This window comes from Pan paniscus, chromosome 6, assembly GCF_029289425.2.
Source record: "Pan paniscus chromosome 6, NHGRI_mPanPan1-v2.0_pri, whole genome shotgun sequence".
Lineage (NCBI taxonomy): Eukaryota > Metazoa > Chordata > Mammalia > Primates > Hominidae > Pan > Pan paniscus.
In genome coordinates this window covers 174,186,018-174,203,100 of record NC_073255.2, presented here as the reverse complement: position 1 = coordinate 174,203,100, position 17,083 = coordinate 174,186,018, and the positions used below count along the sequence as shown (strand labels likewise).

General features: G+C 36.0%; 1 protein-coding gene across 6 annotated transcripts in view; it reads left to right on the top strand.

Annotated features, from left to right (window-relative positions):
- DGKI (diacylglycerol kinase iota) overlaps positions 1 to 13,577 on the top strand; it is a 479,960-nt gene extending 466,383 nt beyond the window's left edge. For all 6 annotated transcript variants that reach the window (XM_034965048.3, XM_034965050.3, XM_034965049.4 and 3 more), the window contains one exon: positions 181 to 13,577. In XM_034965048.3, the coding sequence (XP_034820939.1) occupies positions 181 to 297 (117 nt within the window). In that variant the 3' untranslated portion in view covers positions 298 to 13,577. The remainder of the gene's footprint in view (positions 1 to 180) is intronic.
- The last annotated feature ends 3,506 nt before the right edge of the window (positions 13,578 to 17,083 follow it).

Genomic DNA, 17,083 nt, shown 5'->3' with positions numbered 1-17,083 from the left:
TGAAAGTGTCTTGTAAACTCTAAAACACCAAATGTGAAAGGATCCTTACTAGCAAGTATCCTTGGGTAGTTCTGTTTCTGTGATTTTTGTTTTGTTTTGTTTTTTGTTTTTGTATTTCACAACTAGCGCTTGTGTCTATCTCTCTCTCTCTTTTTTTTTTTTCTCACTATTTTTGTATAGGGTAAGACACCTCAAGAAAGAGCACAGCAGGCTGGGGACCCAGACTTGGCTGCTTACCTAGAAAGCCGTCAGAACTATAAGGTCATTGGCCATGAGGACCTGGAAACTGCTGTTTGACCCTGGTATTCGGGCAAAGAGGACATGAGCAAGCGTATCACATCTGCCCTCCCTGCAATTGGGCAGCTCCCCTGGAAGAAGCTGATGGAATTCATATATCTGTCTCTCTCCTGCAAGAATCTACCTGAGACCATGCCACTAGCTTTTAAGGGCTACCAAGATGTACAACAGAACATGATAGCCCATTGAGAAGGAGGCAGGATACCTGGAGATTTGTGGAATACAGTACGAGTTCCACAAAATTTGATCCTTATTGCTTCCAGCAAGTAGCATGAACTTCTGTGTTCACCTGTATAATTTATTTTAAAGATTCAAAGGATGTTCGTATAAATGGCACTGCTCCATCCTCCCCCTATGCATTGGTTTTTTTCCCTGTACCATACAATTCTACTGTAACTACCCATCAACTTAAAGAAAAATATTATCTCTTCTCTTTACATTCAGTCTTGGAAGACCACAAGATTGTCTGAAGGCCTTCTAAAACCTTCTGAATGTCCTGCAGAAATATAACTGTAAAACCACTTCCATTTCTAAGACTAAATATATCAAGACTATTTAGTGACTCTCTCTGCATGTCCCCCTCACCCGCCAACCCTCCGTTTCATTATATAGGAGCTGGGAAGTGCCACATGGATAATGTCAACTTGTGTGCTATATCTCTGAGGAATGGTGAGGTGGCATGGGAGATGTCTGTGCTTGGAGGTACCTCAGAGAGGTAACCCAGGGGTCAGCCCAGGCTGCTGGGCTGTAGCCAATAGCCATGCAGGACTGGTTCAGCTTGGGCTGTCTGTACAGCTCCGTACTGCCTATGTGTAGCCATCTTTGCCTTTTGCTGCAATAGAAGATGAGCAAAGGATTAAACAGAGGCCCACAGCTAGTTTGCAGAACCACTCAATTTTAAGTGCTGTTTAAATTGCAGAGCAAATAATCCTGTGTGGGAACTGTGGTTACAGGAAATGGAGCACTCTAACACTGTTTACTTCTAAACTTTGTTGAATGATAATAGAAAGCACCCTAATTGACTTGGAAAAAAAAAAACAGCAAAAGCAAAAGTAGCAACATATGTCAACATATGTCACTGAAGTAGGAAACAGTCATTGGAATGTTGCACAGAGGCTAATAACTATAGACTGTTGGATACAGTGGTGAGAGGAGCCCCATTTTAGGTCTTTCTTTTAGGTTTTTGGTTTTCATTACTCCAAGTAATCCTTGACCCAAGAACAAAGGCTTGTTGTATGAGTTCCACTGCCAGATTTATGGGATGCCCGGATCATTCAGAAGGATGCTTCAACTATTATTTGTCAGGTCCAAAGGTCGTACTTGATAACCCCATTTTCTATGTATGGCGTAGTCTAATATATTATTTTATCTACTTTATTTTTCCCTTTTCAGAAAGTCCTTAGTGCAAACCACCATTGGAATCTAGCCAGAAATGTCTGTCAGATAGTTAGAATTGTAACATCTAAACCTGCCACGGATCGAATGGTATTTACAGGTACCTCTCTTAGGGACTCTGTGATCCCTAAAATATCAGAAGAAAATATCTGTCTTTCTGTCCAAATATCTACTTGACTTGGGGGTAAGTCAAAAATAAAAGTAGGTGTCCAAGGATTTTACTTTTGGCGAAATCTGACGTCTCCTGAGCTTATTTTCATTTTGTCCTTGGACATAGCATAGTGCTTCCCTAATGTTTCTACATATGACCATGAATGATAGTGTCTCTACATTTAATTTAAAAGTCTAATGGTGACATTTTGCTTATCTGAGTCACATTTCGGTAACATATCATCATTTTGAAAGTGCGGCTATGACGTGCTATATTAAACAGGAACAGCCTTTCAGTGGATGGGGATTTTATTACCACAGTCTTTCCATAGTCATTTCAAAATCAAATTGTTGGTGGGAGGATGGATTGGGTTGTGAGTAATCTACTTCCATATATCAGCCTCAGAAATGGAACTATCCTTTGGATATTACAGGAGACACTGCAGCAGATTGTTTCCAGAAGCTGGAAAAATATGCTCCAGGAGAATTTAATCACTGGGCTTTTGCTGGGGGATTTTTAGTTGGCGGGACTGTCAAGGAAATGTGATGACAGAAATATAATCCTTAACACAAACTGGAATCTGGCTTTGAATGGCATCTTCCATTCCCTGGATTGAGTCAAATGTTTGGCCAAGCAGTCAGTTATCTAGCTGTTACTGTTGGGATGAAGAACTCTGTTTTCATCAACTACCATCTCACATTTCTCTAAATACTTCCAAGTAGCCCAGAGAAAATTTAGGGTACAGGTGGCTATGGGCCAATTTCTAAATCGCTCCAATTGAAGACATAAATCTGTGTTATGAAAAATGATGAGTTGGTACTATAAGATTCCTGATGCATTTGGAAATTGTTTCAAACCAAAAAAAAAAAAAAAGGCATTAGAGTCTTGTGTTATTCATGGAGACCAATATTTGATATATCGCTTTGAAAAAAGCAAGTACCACTAGGACTTGGGATTTCCAAAATAAAGTGAGCAGAATAACCACATGTTTAATGGCTTCAACATTAAACCACCTCCTGTAGCATGTTTTAAAAATTGGTCCTGGGCTTTGGAAAGAGCTAAGGCCTTATGGTCTAGGAGTTTCCATCTCAGCTTAAGTATATTGTATCCCTACTATTAGGCCATCAGGAAAGCAAGTGATCTAGTCCTGGTCTGAAGAGCCACATAACTTTAACAGACATAAAAATATGTACCTATAGAAATATCATTCCTACAAAGCCTACTGAGACAGCACTGAAGAGGCAGCTAGCTTGGCTGACTCCTCTGTGTTTGTTTCTTTGTGTCATGGCACTGACTGCTTTGAGATTCCATTTTTAGATGTGGTTGACAGAGGAATGGAAAATGAAGAGTTATTAAAAGACAACATTCTGTAACCTGAAAGGTAGTCATTTTTGCAAGCTTATATTTTAATATTGTGCATTTAACAAAATAGAACACAGTTAAACTGTGCTTTATCATATTCAAGGACTTCATAAAGAATAAGAGAGAAGATTAGTAAGCCAAGAATGGAATAAATACCATGACTAGGAATTTTGCTTTCAGAGTTTATGTTTCCTCTGTAGATGTGATAACCAAAAACCAGTGCAAGTTTTGAAACATAATTTAGCTGGCAAATGCACAGTGATGGAAATTAGTAATGACTGATGGAGAGCCCTACATACCTGTTGCTCCTTATCCTTTCAGAATGGCTGCTTTGGCAGATCTGCCTGTGCTGGGAGCTACTCAACATCACTTCATTTTCATCTGGACCTAGTGAGAGTCCCTTTGCCTAACGGATTTCTGAAATTTATGTATTTACTAGACCCCTTATAATATTCATGGCTTTAAAAAATGACACAGCATCTTTATTTTATTACATGTCAATTTTATTAATAATATTTAGGGTTTTTTTTAAATTATAAAAATGGCACATGCTTTTTATAAAATGTTTTAATACCACAGATGAGTATCACATCCACAGTCAAGGCATCCCTTTGTTCTGGTGTTGTGTCCCACTTCCCAAAAATAAATACGGTTAACACTGATGAACACTGTTGCTTGTATGTGATGTCAGAAATACTCCATCCGTTCATGCACAAGTATGTATGTATATACGCATATACATTTACACACATATATAGACATTTATTTATATACACATGCAAGTATGTATACTATATTCATGTATATTGCATAGGTTTAGAAAAGAGCAAACATTTTAAAAGCATGCTGATCATTTGTATATGTCTAGTGAACACCAGTAGGCAAAGACAGGTTAAACAGAGAATTTCCATTTATTTTTTTGTTTCCACCATTGCTAGGCTTAGATCTGTCATGGCATTACTACAATTGCACTTGGCATTACTACAATTGCACTTGGCATTTTCTATTACCTGTGTCATAAAATTCATGACCAAGAGTTCCTGTAATTGTTTATGTTGCCTTCCATGAAGCATGAAACCTACCATAGCCCCAAGACTTATCTATGCTATGTTTGTATTTCAAGTAAAGGAGAGTTCTTTCCTCTGTGATGCTTACACCACTTTACAAGGCTGTTTGTAACACTGACACTCAGTAGGTTGCCTAGTGATATTTAATTAGGGCAGGCTACTGCCGGGAAGGTGTAACTTCAGTGTAGTATGGGGTCTGAGCAGCTTGTCTTCCTTCCAGAAGGAGTAGCTAATGAAATCACTGAGAACAGCATGATATTTTATTCAATTATGCTATTTAAAAATGGGACTTTGTTAAAATGGCTCATCATAACCATCATATAAAACTACTAATTGCTCTATTTAAATGAATTATATTCGTTTTAGGAAAAGAAGTAGAAAAACATCTAATAAATTAGCTTTCTGATTAATCTTTAACACTTATTTAATATAAAATGGCTTCTGCCTGCATCTTAATTGAACCACCTTTGAATCTCTCAACTCCTTTCACTCTGAATCTCATACTCAGCTGATTGGAAGTCCTACAGGCCCTTCTCTGCCAGGTCTGTCAGATCGACTTGGACCCTACCCTTTTCTGTGTCCCCAGTCATCCTTCATCTCTTGTCTCTCTAAGTTTTGGGCCATAGCAGCAGTCCTGTCCCTGAACTTTCTGCCTACTACTGTCAATAATTTTGTCACACAGCTGCAAAAATCTTCCCCAGATATTATACTCAAAATACATCAAAATGAAATTACCCTCTGGGACAAGTATACCTTTTACTCAAAGGACACATGGATGTCCACTGACCTTGATCATCTTATAGAATTATGGCAAGCATGATTCTGAAAATCTATCAGGTTTAGCAAATATCTGTCTTAGTCCCATGAGGGTACACAATCACGGCTGCTGCTTCCTCATTCAACAATGTAAGCCACATGCCTCTTTGACGGCACCTGGAGGACTAGGTTATAGATTTTACACTGCTGAGGGCCATCTTTGGTTTTACACTGTCTCCTCACAGCTTAATGAGAAACCTGAAAATAAGAACCAAGAAAAGAGTCATGCCCTTGGACAACCTCCTCTCCCAGGACACTGAGATTTACTGACCAGGTCCCAGAAAGAAAGCAGAAAAATAATTCTTAGGCTCTTGTAGCATGGATTTTAAAATAGAAACATGAAAATTGAATGGTATCTTCATAATGCATAGACTCCAGAGTCTATTTACATATGTATTCAGTTATGCATGTAATCGTATGTCCATGAATCAATCATAAGTGCATGTATTTAATCATTATTTGAAAAATATTTGTCACTCTGAGGCAGGCATCATACTAAGGATATAACAATGAATGTAATAGACAAAACTCTTGATTTCATGAAGCTGGCATCTAGAAGAAAAGACAAATTCCAATGTGATAAGTGCAGTGCAGGAGAACCTCAGGGTGTCCAGCATGGGCTGGAAATTCAACCAAGGCTTTATTGTACCAGCCACTCATTAGCCAGCAATGTTTTAGTTGAATGAAAACCTAAGTAGGAAGAGAATAATATTTTGCATTTCCATTTTACTGGAGTCATAGTAGATTTCTAAAAATGTATCTGAAACTAAGATTTTAAAACAAGACTTAGAGACACTATTAAAATGAAAGCTAAGACTGATTTATTCTAGCTCTCAGGATAGAACTAGGAAAAATAAGCAGAGTTTTCAGTGGGTTTTGACTAAATATAAAGAAGATGAAGTATAAATAATATGTAATAGTGGAGTGGATATCACAGTTATAAACTTTCAGCCTCTGTTAGCATTTAAACAGAGGATACCTGACCACTCTGAGGGGTGTTGTGATTAGGAATATGTGATTTGAGGGGGCTAAAATTAGATACTGTGATATTTCAAAAGATATTTTTTAATGGCTTTGTTGAATGGCAGGATTTTATTTTAAAAACTCATGAAAATCTTGATTTTTGATTTGTTAAACTTTGCTTTATAACTGAGAATTTTAAAAATATCTAGGGGAATGGCCGTTAGTTATCATTTAAAAAATTTTAAACTAAGCATGAATTTAAGAGCTAGTGAAAAGAAAACATACTAAAAGGTGTAATTTAATTAAAAATACTTCTGGAAGCTTATAAATTTTGATCAGTATTCTTAGTCATTGTCAAGTAAAATTCTATTAGAAATCTGTCTTACTGTCCATCCAATATAAAAAAGTGCTGTGGTTTGATATTCTAAGAGTTAAGTGTAATCTAGTATAACCACAGAAGAAAATTCTGCCTGTAAGGTATTTGGGAGCCAAGATGTACATGAAAGGCAATCATGGAAAACTCTTTGGCTTCTGCCACCAGCGTGGCAACCACAAGGGAGGTCCTACCCATGGAAATAAGAAAATAGTGATCCAAGTTTTCACCCAACTTTTGAAATTTCAATATTTTGAGCCAAATGCCTTCTGAAATGGGAGGCTTTGATAGTGGGAAATACTGAAATTATCTTTTCCCTCAGACCTTTAGTGAAACACACATATAGTTTTCACTCTATGACAGTATAAACAACTCAAATCTATACTGTTTGTTAAGAACAGTTTCAAGAATTAAAAAGTGCTTTAGCGTTATGATGTATTGACATGTTTGAGCTTCAGTTGGGGTTCAAAACAACCCCAACGAGGTGAATAATGCATAGAATACATTTTAGATGAATGCACTGAATCTCAGAGCAGTGAATTCAGCCTGTGCAGATTCATATAGCAAATGATAGTGCTGCAGCCAGAACTGGGTCTTTAGAAATTACATATTAACATGTTTTCTAAGTAAGTCATTTTCCATCATTGCCTTCAAGGATGTTTTATATCAATTATTCAGATTTCCATAATATAGAAGATGCCTCCATGAAAAAAAAAATGTTTACCTAAGTTTCCACGGAAAGAATGAGTTAGAAATAAGGGAGAATGTGAAATCAAAAAGTCAGAGTTTTTGCTGTCGGAGAGAGGCTTGTCAGCTTGTACATAGTTCAAGCAAAGAAAAGTCTAATGTTTGCATACCAGGGTGGATTTCAAGAGAAGAAATTAACAGTGAGCGTTAATGGCTTCTTTAACTTATTTGTGATTCTCAGCATTTAAAAAATGTTAGTCCTGTTTTTCTTCCTTGGAAGTCACTATTAGGATGATATAATTTCTGAATGCTGCAACAAAAAATGTTAAAAATGGCCCTGACATCCAAGACTCTATTGCTCTAAGTTTATGGGTGGGTATGCAAGCTAAGTGTTATGATAATACATAGTCATATACATAGAGGTTTAATACACCTATGGGAAATTCCGGCATATTTGAAGTAGAGAAAAACAAACAGGCTTGAAATGTCCTTCAGTTCAGAATCTCATACTTTACAAGGGACATTTATGGGCAGATTGGTGAATATGTAGAAGGAGGATGTTTGATCTGGAAAGAAGACAAAATTGGATTAGGAATAAGAATATGTAGAGGAGTTAGGTTAAGTAGGACTGTTAGTTTCAAATTCTGCAGGGAAGATGATTTGTAGAATAAAATAAGGAAAGAAAAGAGCAATAACACATGAAGAGGAGTTAGCTTTATTACTTATAAGGATTTATTTTTCCTAAACATTGCATCCAGAAAAACAGTTTGGGCTTTCTGAAAAACAGTGAAGTTGTTATCACTGTTTCTTCTAGTAGTTAAGTGAAGATGGAACAACTAACTCAGAGATCAAAGGCATATCTTTAATTGTGAGAGATCTTGGACTAGAAAAACTCTGTGAGATTTTCTTGGTTTAAATGTCTATAATTTTAGACTGGAACAGAACTCAATTTGAGCCTATTTTTTTTCCCCAGGTTCCTGCCAACTAGATAGCAATGAAGGCATTTTTTAAAAAAGCTTCCATCATTGCAAATATATCCCAAATCATTTAGCAGCAGGGATTTCATGAACCTAAAAAGTTGCCTTGCTTACACAAACACACCTATGCTTTAGTAGAAACATATCTTTTTTAGGAGATTTGGGAATTGGCTAGCATTTTTGCCAATTGTTAGCCAATTTAGGAGATTTGGGAATTGGCTAACAAAATTGCTAGCCAATTCCCAAATCTCCTAAAAAAGATATGTTTCTACTAAAGCAAAAAGGTCACAGATTCAGGAGTCAAAGTGAAAACAAAGGATTTAGTGTTCTTTCCCCTACTTACTACCCATTTGTTGTTTGGGATGTAGAATCAGGACTGGAGAAGAGGGTGGGAAATTCTATATCCTCTGCTAATACAGAGGCATGGAGGCACTTTCTATAACTTTTTGTCATGAAACAAGACTTAACCCCATATCAGTAGACTAATGTTTCTGTCATATTTCTGTCTAGGTGGATTACAGTTTTAATTGCCCATCATCCCTTAATTCTGTAATACAGCTTGAGTTCCTAGATTTCAGGTTGACTGGGTGAGGGAGGAAGTCACTTGAGGTAATTTTAAGAAATGAATCCATATCCAGAGTCTTGCAGAAAAGACCTGCTTCTACTCCACCTTCTTTCTTGTTCTACTTCTTGCCTCTGGTTTGGGGGCATAAAAGAGGGGCAGAGTTATGAGGAAAGGAAAAAAGATTCTCAAAAGTAGTACAATAAGAAGACTCTAGTAGTAACACAAATTCTCATGGTAATCTCAAACAACTGATAGTGTTAGCAGATATTGAAAATCAAACTCAGGAAACATACAGAAAGATTAAATTTGTTCAAAGTGGCTTCAAGGGGTATTAGTTGTGAAAATTTCAGTTTATGCAGCATAGAAGAATTAGATTGTGTGTGGAACTTGGGGGAAGTAGGGTCAGCTAATAGAAGAACTTTTTAATGGAGCTTTCCGAAGGACGAGGTGGTTTTTGGAAGGAGTTTGTCCAACCTCTTATAATACATTATGCCTGTCCACAAACTTGTTCTGGTCCCTGATAAAGTTTGAAAAAAATAAGGAATATTTAGGGTTTTTTTTCCCACAAATCTAAATATATTCACTTAAAAATTCAGAGACTGTGACCTTGTTATTTTGGGTTTAAATATACATTTTCATCTTAAAAAATGATAGATATATGTTTACAAATTGTCTTTACTCTTCACTTATAAAACACACACATACAGATAGGATAGTCCTGTCAGTTTACCCTATTTTTTGTTTCAAATTTATAGGTAATTTCAAATTTATAGGTGTTGGTGAGATTTATCACTTTTAAGATACCATCTAGCCTTGATATTTATTGTACCTTCTATATGCAACCAAATGGCTCCTGATCTCCTGATCTTCTGGAGATCAAAGAATTTTTATTCGCCACTCTCCCCACCCATCATTGGTTGGATTGAGACTCTAATTACATACAAGCATAATTTCCAATGCAAGTAGAACTTTGATGCTCTCCCTGACTTACCGATTATAAGTTGGGAAAGTTTGGATTCTTGCCATCCTGGGGAAGGAGATTTAGAACTCTTATAGACAAAATATTCTAACACAACAGAATATTTTGCAAAACACATCTTTGAAAAGTCAGGGGCCAAAATAGTCTCAGCAAAGGTTAGCTTGGCTGTTTTTTAAAATTACCAATAGTTAAGTGGGCAACCATGAATCTGAATATTATACAGACCACCACTGACTGAAACTGAGGAAAACCATTCTTGTGAAAAACTAAGGAATAGAGGACAATCTCGGTTCTAAAAGAATGAATATATTTGATTTAATTTGATTTCTGAGTGGGAAAACGTTCCCAGGCATCCAGGGTACCCTTGGCTGTGGGTATTCCACTCGCAAAGGCTACATCTGTATGAAGAGTTGCAGTCACATTATAAAGGGCTTTTTCGTGATTTCTGATTCTGCCCTATCACATCCCAGAGCCATGCTTTTGCAAAGCTGCCAGCTGGCAGGTGGAATCCATAAACAAGTAGCAGCTGTGGCAGTAGAAAGATTAAAGTTTTATTTCCAGGTAAAGGAGGATTCAGATAATACGAAGTGGAGGGAGGGTGGGTGGGGGGGTGGGGGTGGGATGGGAAAGGGAAGAATGAAGTTTTTTGTAACAAAGTCATAAAGTATTTTTCCCTAATTTTCTTGCATTTCCTATTTATATAAAGTATCTTGATCACTGTGTTGCTCTACAGAGATTTTCAATGGAGTTAATTTGGGAGACTGAACTAATCTCTGAAAAAGAAATTGACTAGTTACAGTTACTTTTTGGACACTTTTTCTGTATTGTGAATTGTGTGGAAATGTACAGAATAAAAATGAAGAAATGTAGTTCATTTGTTTATTTTTTTCTGGATCCTATAAGTAGTTGGTGTGAATGCTATTTTTAACTATAGTTAAGGTAGACTTTCAAAATCAGGAGGTAAAGAAAGAGTTGACTATTAGAGCAGGCAGAGACTAAATGGGGTCCCTGATAAGGTAGGAATTTTAAAAAAAATTAAGACTTCTGCTTCCAAAATGGACTAACAGGCCAGATTCGCCCTCCCACCAGATTTTTTTTAAAAAAAACCTAAAACATGTATATGTAAAACAATGATTGTTAAGACACAGGACCTTGGTGGGGGCAAAAAAGGCAGTGATTCCTGAGAGATGGAAAGCAAATGATACAAGCCCTTTAATCTTTTCATTTTATAGACTTCAGAGAGTTTCCAGATAGTGATACAGGGAGTGCTAATTTAGGAATTCCTAAGAAGTTCCTGAGTTGAGACAGAGCTGAAAGTTTGGGAAATAGAGGCAGCTAGAGCTTACAAGAGATGAGTATCACAGAGCGGAGAACCATACAGAAAAGTAATCCCACCAATCTGCAGCTACTTCCTCTTAAGTAGTCAATAAAGTACTGAGCAGTTTACGTATGTGAAGAAACTACTTGAGACTGGAGAAAGAGCCATCCAAAATGATCTAAGGGACAGTGTCCAGTGCTCACAAAGGACTGAGAATCGTGCCTGTTACCACTCATCACACTGAAAAACCTCATAATTCGTGAGGCACTGAATTGGGTCTTGACTCACCTATGAGGAGTAATTAACCATAGACTAAATGTTGCCCTAAGACTGCCTAATCATAAAAGCAAGAGCTGAAAAGACAAAATTGTTTCCAAATAATTGAACCTTATCTCTAAACAAAGCCCAAGGATATAGAGGAATATAAATTCACCTAGCATGCAAAAAGAAACATTCACAACATTTGACATCCAATGTACAGGCATGCAAAGAAGCAGGAAAATATGACAAAAGGAAAAAATTAGCCATCTGAAACTAACCCAGAATTGACATAGATGTTAGCATTTCCAAAATATTCAAATAGTTATTTATATTCCAGATGTTCAAAGAGTTAAAGACATGAAAAATATAAAAGAGACCCAAATGAAATTTCTAGACATAATTACATTATCTGAGATTTAAAATACACTGCTAAAGATTAAGAGCAGATTTGGACGCTACAGAAGAAAAGATCAGTAAACAAAGATGTACCAATAGAAAATATCCAAAATGAAACATGGGAAAGGAAAGGGTTTCTAACTGTGAAAAAAATGCATTAGTAGAATGCGGGACAACTTCAATTATTTTAATATACAAGTGATGAGAGTCCTAAAAGGAAAGAAGAGAGAGGGAGGATATAAAAACAATTCGAAAAAATAATTTCTAGGAATTTTAGCACTTTTACTTTAAAAAAAAACTATACAAATTCAATAAGCTTAACAAACTCAAAACACAAGAAACATGAAGAAAACTAGATAAAAATACCCTGTAATCGGCCAAAACCACTGCAAAAAAAAACTTATTAAAAACCAGAGAAAAAAACACATGAATAAAAATAAGAATACCAGTAGATTCCTTATCACAAATAATGAAAGCAAAAAGAAAACGGAGCACATCTTTAAGGTACTAAAAGAAAAAAATGCTATAAATCTATAATTCTTTAGCAACAAAACTATCTATAAAAATAAATGGGAAATAAAAACCTTTACAGATATATAAAAGCTGAAAGAGTTTAGCCAGGTGCGGTGGCAGGCGCAGACCTGAACTATAGACCTGAACTATAAGAAATGTTAATGAAAGTCCTTCAGACAGAAGAAAACTGTTACCATATGAAAACACATATCTACATAAAGGAATGAGGAGCAATGAACATTGTAAGTATTTGAATAAATATATACATATATTTTCTTATTGTTATATTTTTAATAAATGACTTTTAAAACAAAATATTGATGATATGTGGAATTTTAAAGTAAAATATATGACAATAGTAGCATAAAAGAATGGAGGGGAGAAATAGAAGTATGTAACTGTAAGATTCTTATACTATTCATGAAGTGGCATAATATTACTTGAAGGTAGACCATGATAAGTTGAAGATACATCCTATAGCTCTGCAAGTGGAGAAGCTGAGAGGTCCCATTGATTAAGGGACAGTTCCCAAGAAAAATCCAGCCATCAGTGCAAAGGTTGTTAAAAAAAACACTGACTGATGGAATGTGTCTTCATGGAAAACGGCCAAGTGGAATCCTCCAGGGTTTCATTTCTCTACTGAAACAACCTGTAACCTGGGGGACAAATGACAAGAATCAGCTATTCCAGAACTCTGGGACCTAATCAGACACAGCAACTGGGGGAGTGATTGAGGAAGAGAGAGCCTACTGAAATTTGGGATATGCAGGAACCTCTTTCAGACCACAGGCTGATTGCAGAGACAAAGGACAATGGGACTTCAGTTACCACACCCTAAGGAATACAGACTTTGCAAAAATAGTTTGGAAAGTTCATCATACAAACAGATTAATACAGCTTGCAACAAGCAAAAAAATAGCTTCTGAGGATGAGGAAAATCTGATTTCCAGAGTTACCACTTTACATTACTGAAAATGTCCAGTTTGCAACAACAATAAAATCGAAAAGCATAAAAAGAAACAAACTTTCACTTCTTCACTTAATTAGCCTTAAAAAGAAGAGAAAATGATAAATTTTAAAAAATAAGAAAATGTGGATTATTCACAGGGAAAAAAAGAATTTGACACTATCCCTGAGGAAGTTCAGATATTAAAATTTATTAGTGATAAATGTCAGCTGTCTTAAATATGCTCAATGACTAAAGAAAACCATCAACAAAAGAAGTAAAGGAAATTGTCAGAACAATGTATGAACAATTAGGGAATGTCAATAAAGAAAAATAAATTTTAAAAAGGAACCAAGTAGAAATTCTGAAGCAGAAAAGCACAATAGCTGAAATGAAAATTTTACTAGAGGGGTGCAATGGAAGATTTTGGCAGGAAGGCAGAGGAAATAATCAGAAAACTTGAAGATGAGACAATGGAAGTTATCCAGTCTGAGCAGCAGAAAGAGAAAAATGAACAAAATCTGAGGAACCAGTGAGATGGCATCAAACTTACCAAAATTTGCATCATGGGAGTCCCAGAAGGAGAATAGAGGGAGAGAAAAGAGGAGAAAAATATATTTGAAGATGTAAGGGCTCAAAACTCCTCAAATTTGATGAAAGACATGGACATATACATCAAAATAGCTCAACAAACATCAAGCAAGATGGACTCAAAGAGATTGACACCAAGACATATTGTAGTCAAATTATGTAGACAGTCTTGAAAATAACAACAACAAAAATGACTTTTCATGTACAAAGGATCTTTAATGAGACTAACAGCTGATTTCTCATCAGAAATCATGGAGTCCAGAAGGCAGCAGGATGATAAAGTGCTGGGGAAACAACAACCAAAAGCCTGTCAACCAAGAAATTTATATCTGGCAAAATTACTGTATCCTTTAAGAATGAGGGAGATATTAAGACAGTACCAGATGCACAAAAGCTAAGAGGTTTTGTTACCAGTACACTTACCCTACAAGAAATCCTAAAGGCAGTCCTGCAGGCTGAAATTCAAGAACAACCAACAGTAATTCAAAGCTGTATGAAGAAACAAAGAACACTAGTAAAAGTAAATACATAGATAAGTACAAAAGCTAATATCATTGTACTTTGGGTTTATAACTCCTCTTTTTTTTCCTGTATGATTTAAAAGGCAAATGCATAAAACAATAATTATGAATCTGTAATGACCACACAATGTACAAATATGTAATATGTGACAATAACAATATAAAGGGAGAAGGACACAGATGATAGAAGTAGAGTGTTTGAATACTATTGAAATTAAGTTATTACTCATTATGTTAATTTTGATAGTTTCATGGGTTATAAATATATACAAACTAATTAATTTTACCCTTTATTATGTGCAGATTTTTTGAATGTCGATTATACCTCCACAAACTGGTTTTAAAAAAATCAATAGACTTTGTATTAAAATACGATAAATTTATTGTCATTACCCACATTAGAGATGGCTTTGGTTTATGAAACAGAAACATCTTTTCTTGATAAGTTTGTAAACCACAGTCTGCCTTAACAGCAATCCTAGAACAGGTTTTCAACCCTCATACAAGCAAGCAGCAAAGTTCAAATAAAGAATAAGTGTTATCCCTCATCAAACCATAATGCAGCTCAGATTTGAGAAGAACACCTGGCCATCACATTTCTAAACTTAAATACCAGAAAATAAATATAACTGTCCGTTTATTAAGAGTGCAGAGAAGTTTGGGATCTGTTTCTTCATTTAAAAATAACTCATGCAAAGTTTAATTCTAGGATCAAAATCAAAGGACAAAATCATCTTTAAAAAACTCTTATGAGAAGAAGAATGTTTCTCTTTAAATGGATCTTCATATAGTTAACGATTTTTCTTGGATTACAGCAAAATTCATGCTTCGTGAGATTTTCCTTTGTATCCATATGGTCAGGATTTGAAATCAGTGATGCACTATTATCCTCAAAAATCATACAGAAAGTCTGATTCAGATATCTTTAACGATTCTGTTAGGGAAATGACTTGAGAATGTAAAATTTGCAATAAATTAACTCTCCCAAAATGCAGACCCAAACTCCAGATTGTGGGTGCTTAGAGAAAGAACAGTAATTTTAGGGCCCCCACCTAAAATTAAAAAGTGTATGTCCTTAGCTAAAGTTTCTAAAGCTTCCAAAAGGAAGTAAAAATTATTTAGGTAGAATAATGACTTTTCTCATATTTTCTTCTCAAGAATATTTAGATCACATTTTTACAAAGTCTTGAGCTTTTTAAGTTGCAAAGGAATAAAGAATAGATCAGCAAAAACAAATGTGTATTTATATAGTGTATGTGTGCACATACACATTTATATATTATTTTTGTTCATGTATCTATAAGTATATACCCATATGGGCGCATACGTACATGCACTTGCACACACACACGCGCGCGCACACACACACACACACACACACACACACACACACACACAGAGAAATGCAACCAAATATGAAAGGTCATCAACTGTACTCAGTGCTACTGGATCTCTCCATGAAACCTGACTGCCCAACAGTTACTGAAGGGCTATGGAAACTTGAAGCTTGAAGAATTTTTCTCTTTCAAATGTCAGAGTCATATTAGGATTTAAATTTTAAACTGGTTTATTTTAGGTTAATGTAGCCCAGTCTTTTAGAGATGGGAATCATCCAGAAACTTCCATTTAGCAGAATGTGATTAAGCCACCCAGGTATTCCCTAGGTCAGAGATTTTAAAATGAGTTCCTGGGACCAGCAGTATCAGCATCTTCTGGGAATTATTAGAAATGTAGATTCTCTGGTCCTATTCTAGACCTGCTGAATTAGATACTCTGGAAGTGAGCCCCAGCAATCTGTGTTGCAACAAGTCTTCCAGGTGATTCTGATGCGCTCTGAAGTTTGAGAACCACTGCCCTAAAACAAAGAAATGCAAATGAAATGGTTCAGTAGACCATTTAAAAGTGTTAGCCTACTTCTAGTAAAAAAAAATCTGATTTTAAGATCAGTATAATTCAAAATATTGTTAGTAAAGACTCAGAAAAAAAAAAGAGGGAAGAGAAACCTGTGAATGAAGCCTTGCACATATTCACTTCTCCCTACTTTGATATTATGTGATGCCGGCTTACTCCTGTTTGTTTCTTCATTATTTAATTCCTTTTGTGCTACTTCATTTACAGCCCTACAATCTGCAAGCACTCACAGACTTTTACTTATTAAGCAGTCATTACAATTTCTGCGTCACATTTCCTCCCGACTCTCTGTTCACAGAAGCAATCACTACAAAGGCTTTATGTGAATCTTACTCTTAGAGTTAAAAAAAAGTAGGGCTGGGCGCAGTGGCTCACACCTGTAATCCCAGTACTTTGGGAGGCCAAGGCGGGTGGATCACCTGGGGTCAGGAGTTGGAGAGCAGCCTGGCCAACATGATGAAAACCTGTCTCTACTAAAAATACAAAAAGTAGCCGGGCGTGGTGGTGGGTGCCTGTAATCCCAGCTACTCGGGAGGCTTAGGCAGGAGAATCACTTGAACCCAGGTAGCGTAGGTTGCAGTGAGCCAAGTTTGCGCCACTGCCCTCCAGCCTGGGCAACAACAGTGAAACTCCATCAAAAAAAAAAAAAAAATTAAAGAAAGTGACAACATGTAGAACTTTTAATATTGCTGCCAAATAGATTAAAATTTTACAACCGTAACAAATAATATAATGAATAGAAACTGTGCAGAAGGGAGAAGAGAAAATGAGGAAATGCTGAGTTGAAAATCAAGAACATGAAATTTCATTAGCATGGCATGTTAATAATATATGCTGCAGAGCTAAGTAGTATGCTAAGATTGCATCTTTTTTTCTGAAATATTTAAAGGCCATGACCCCAATGCAAAGGACATGCAATGTTCCTATCTTCCAGGTCAAATAATTTCTCTTAGATTTTTTAATTGCTCTAAGTTATACCACATTTTAGTTTGCT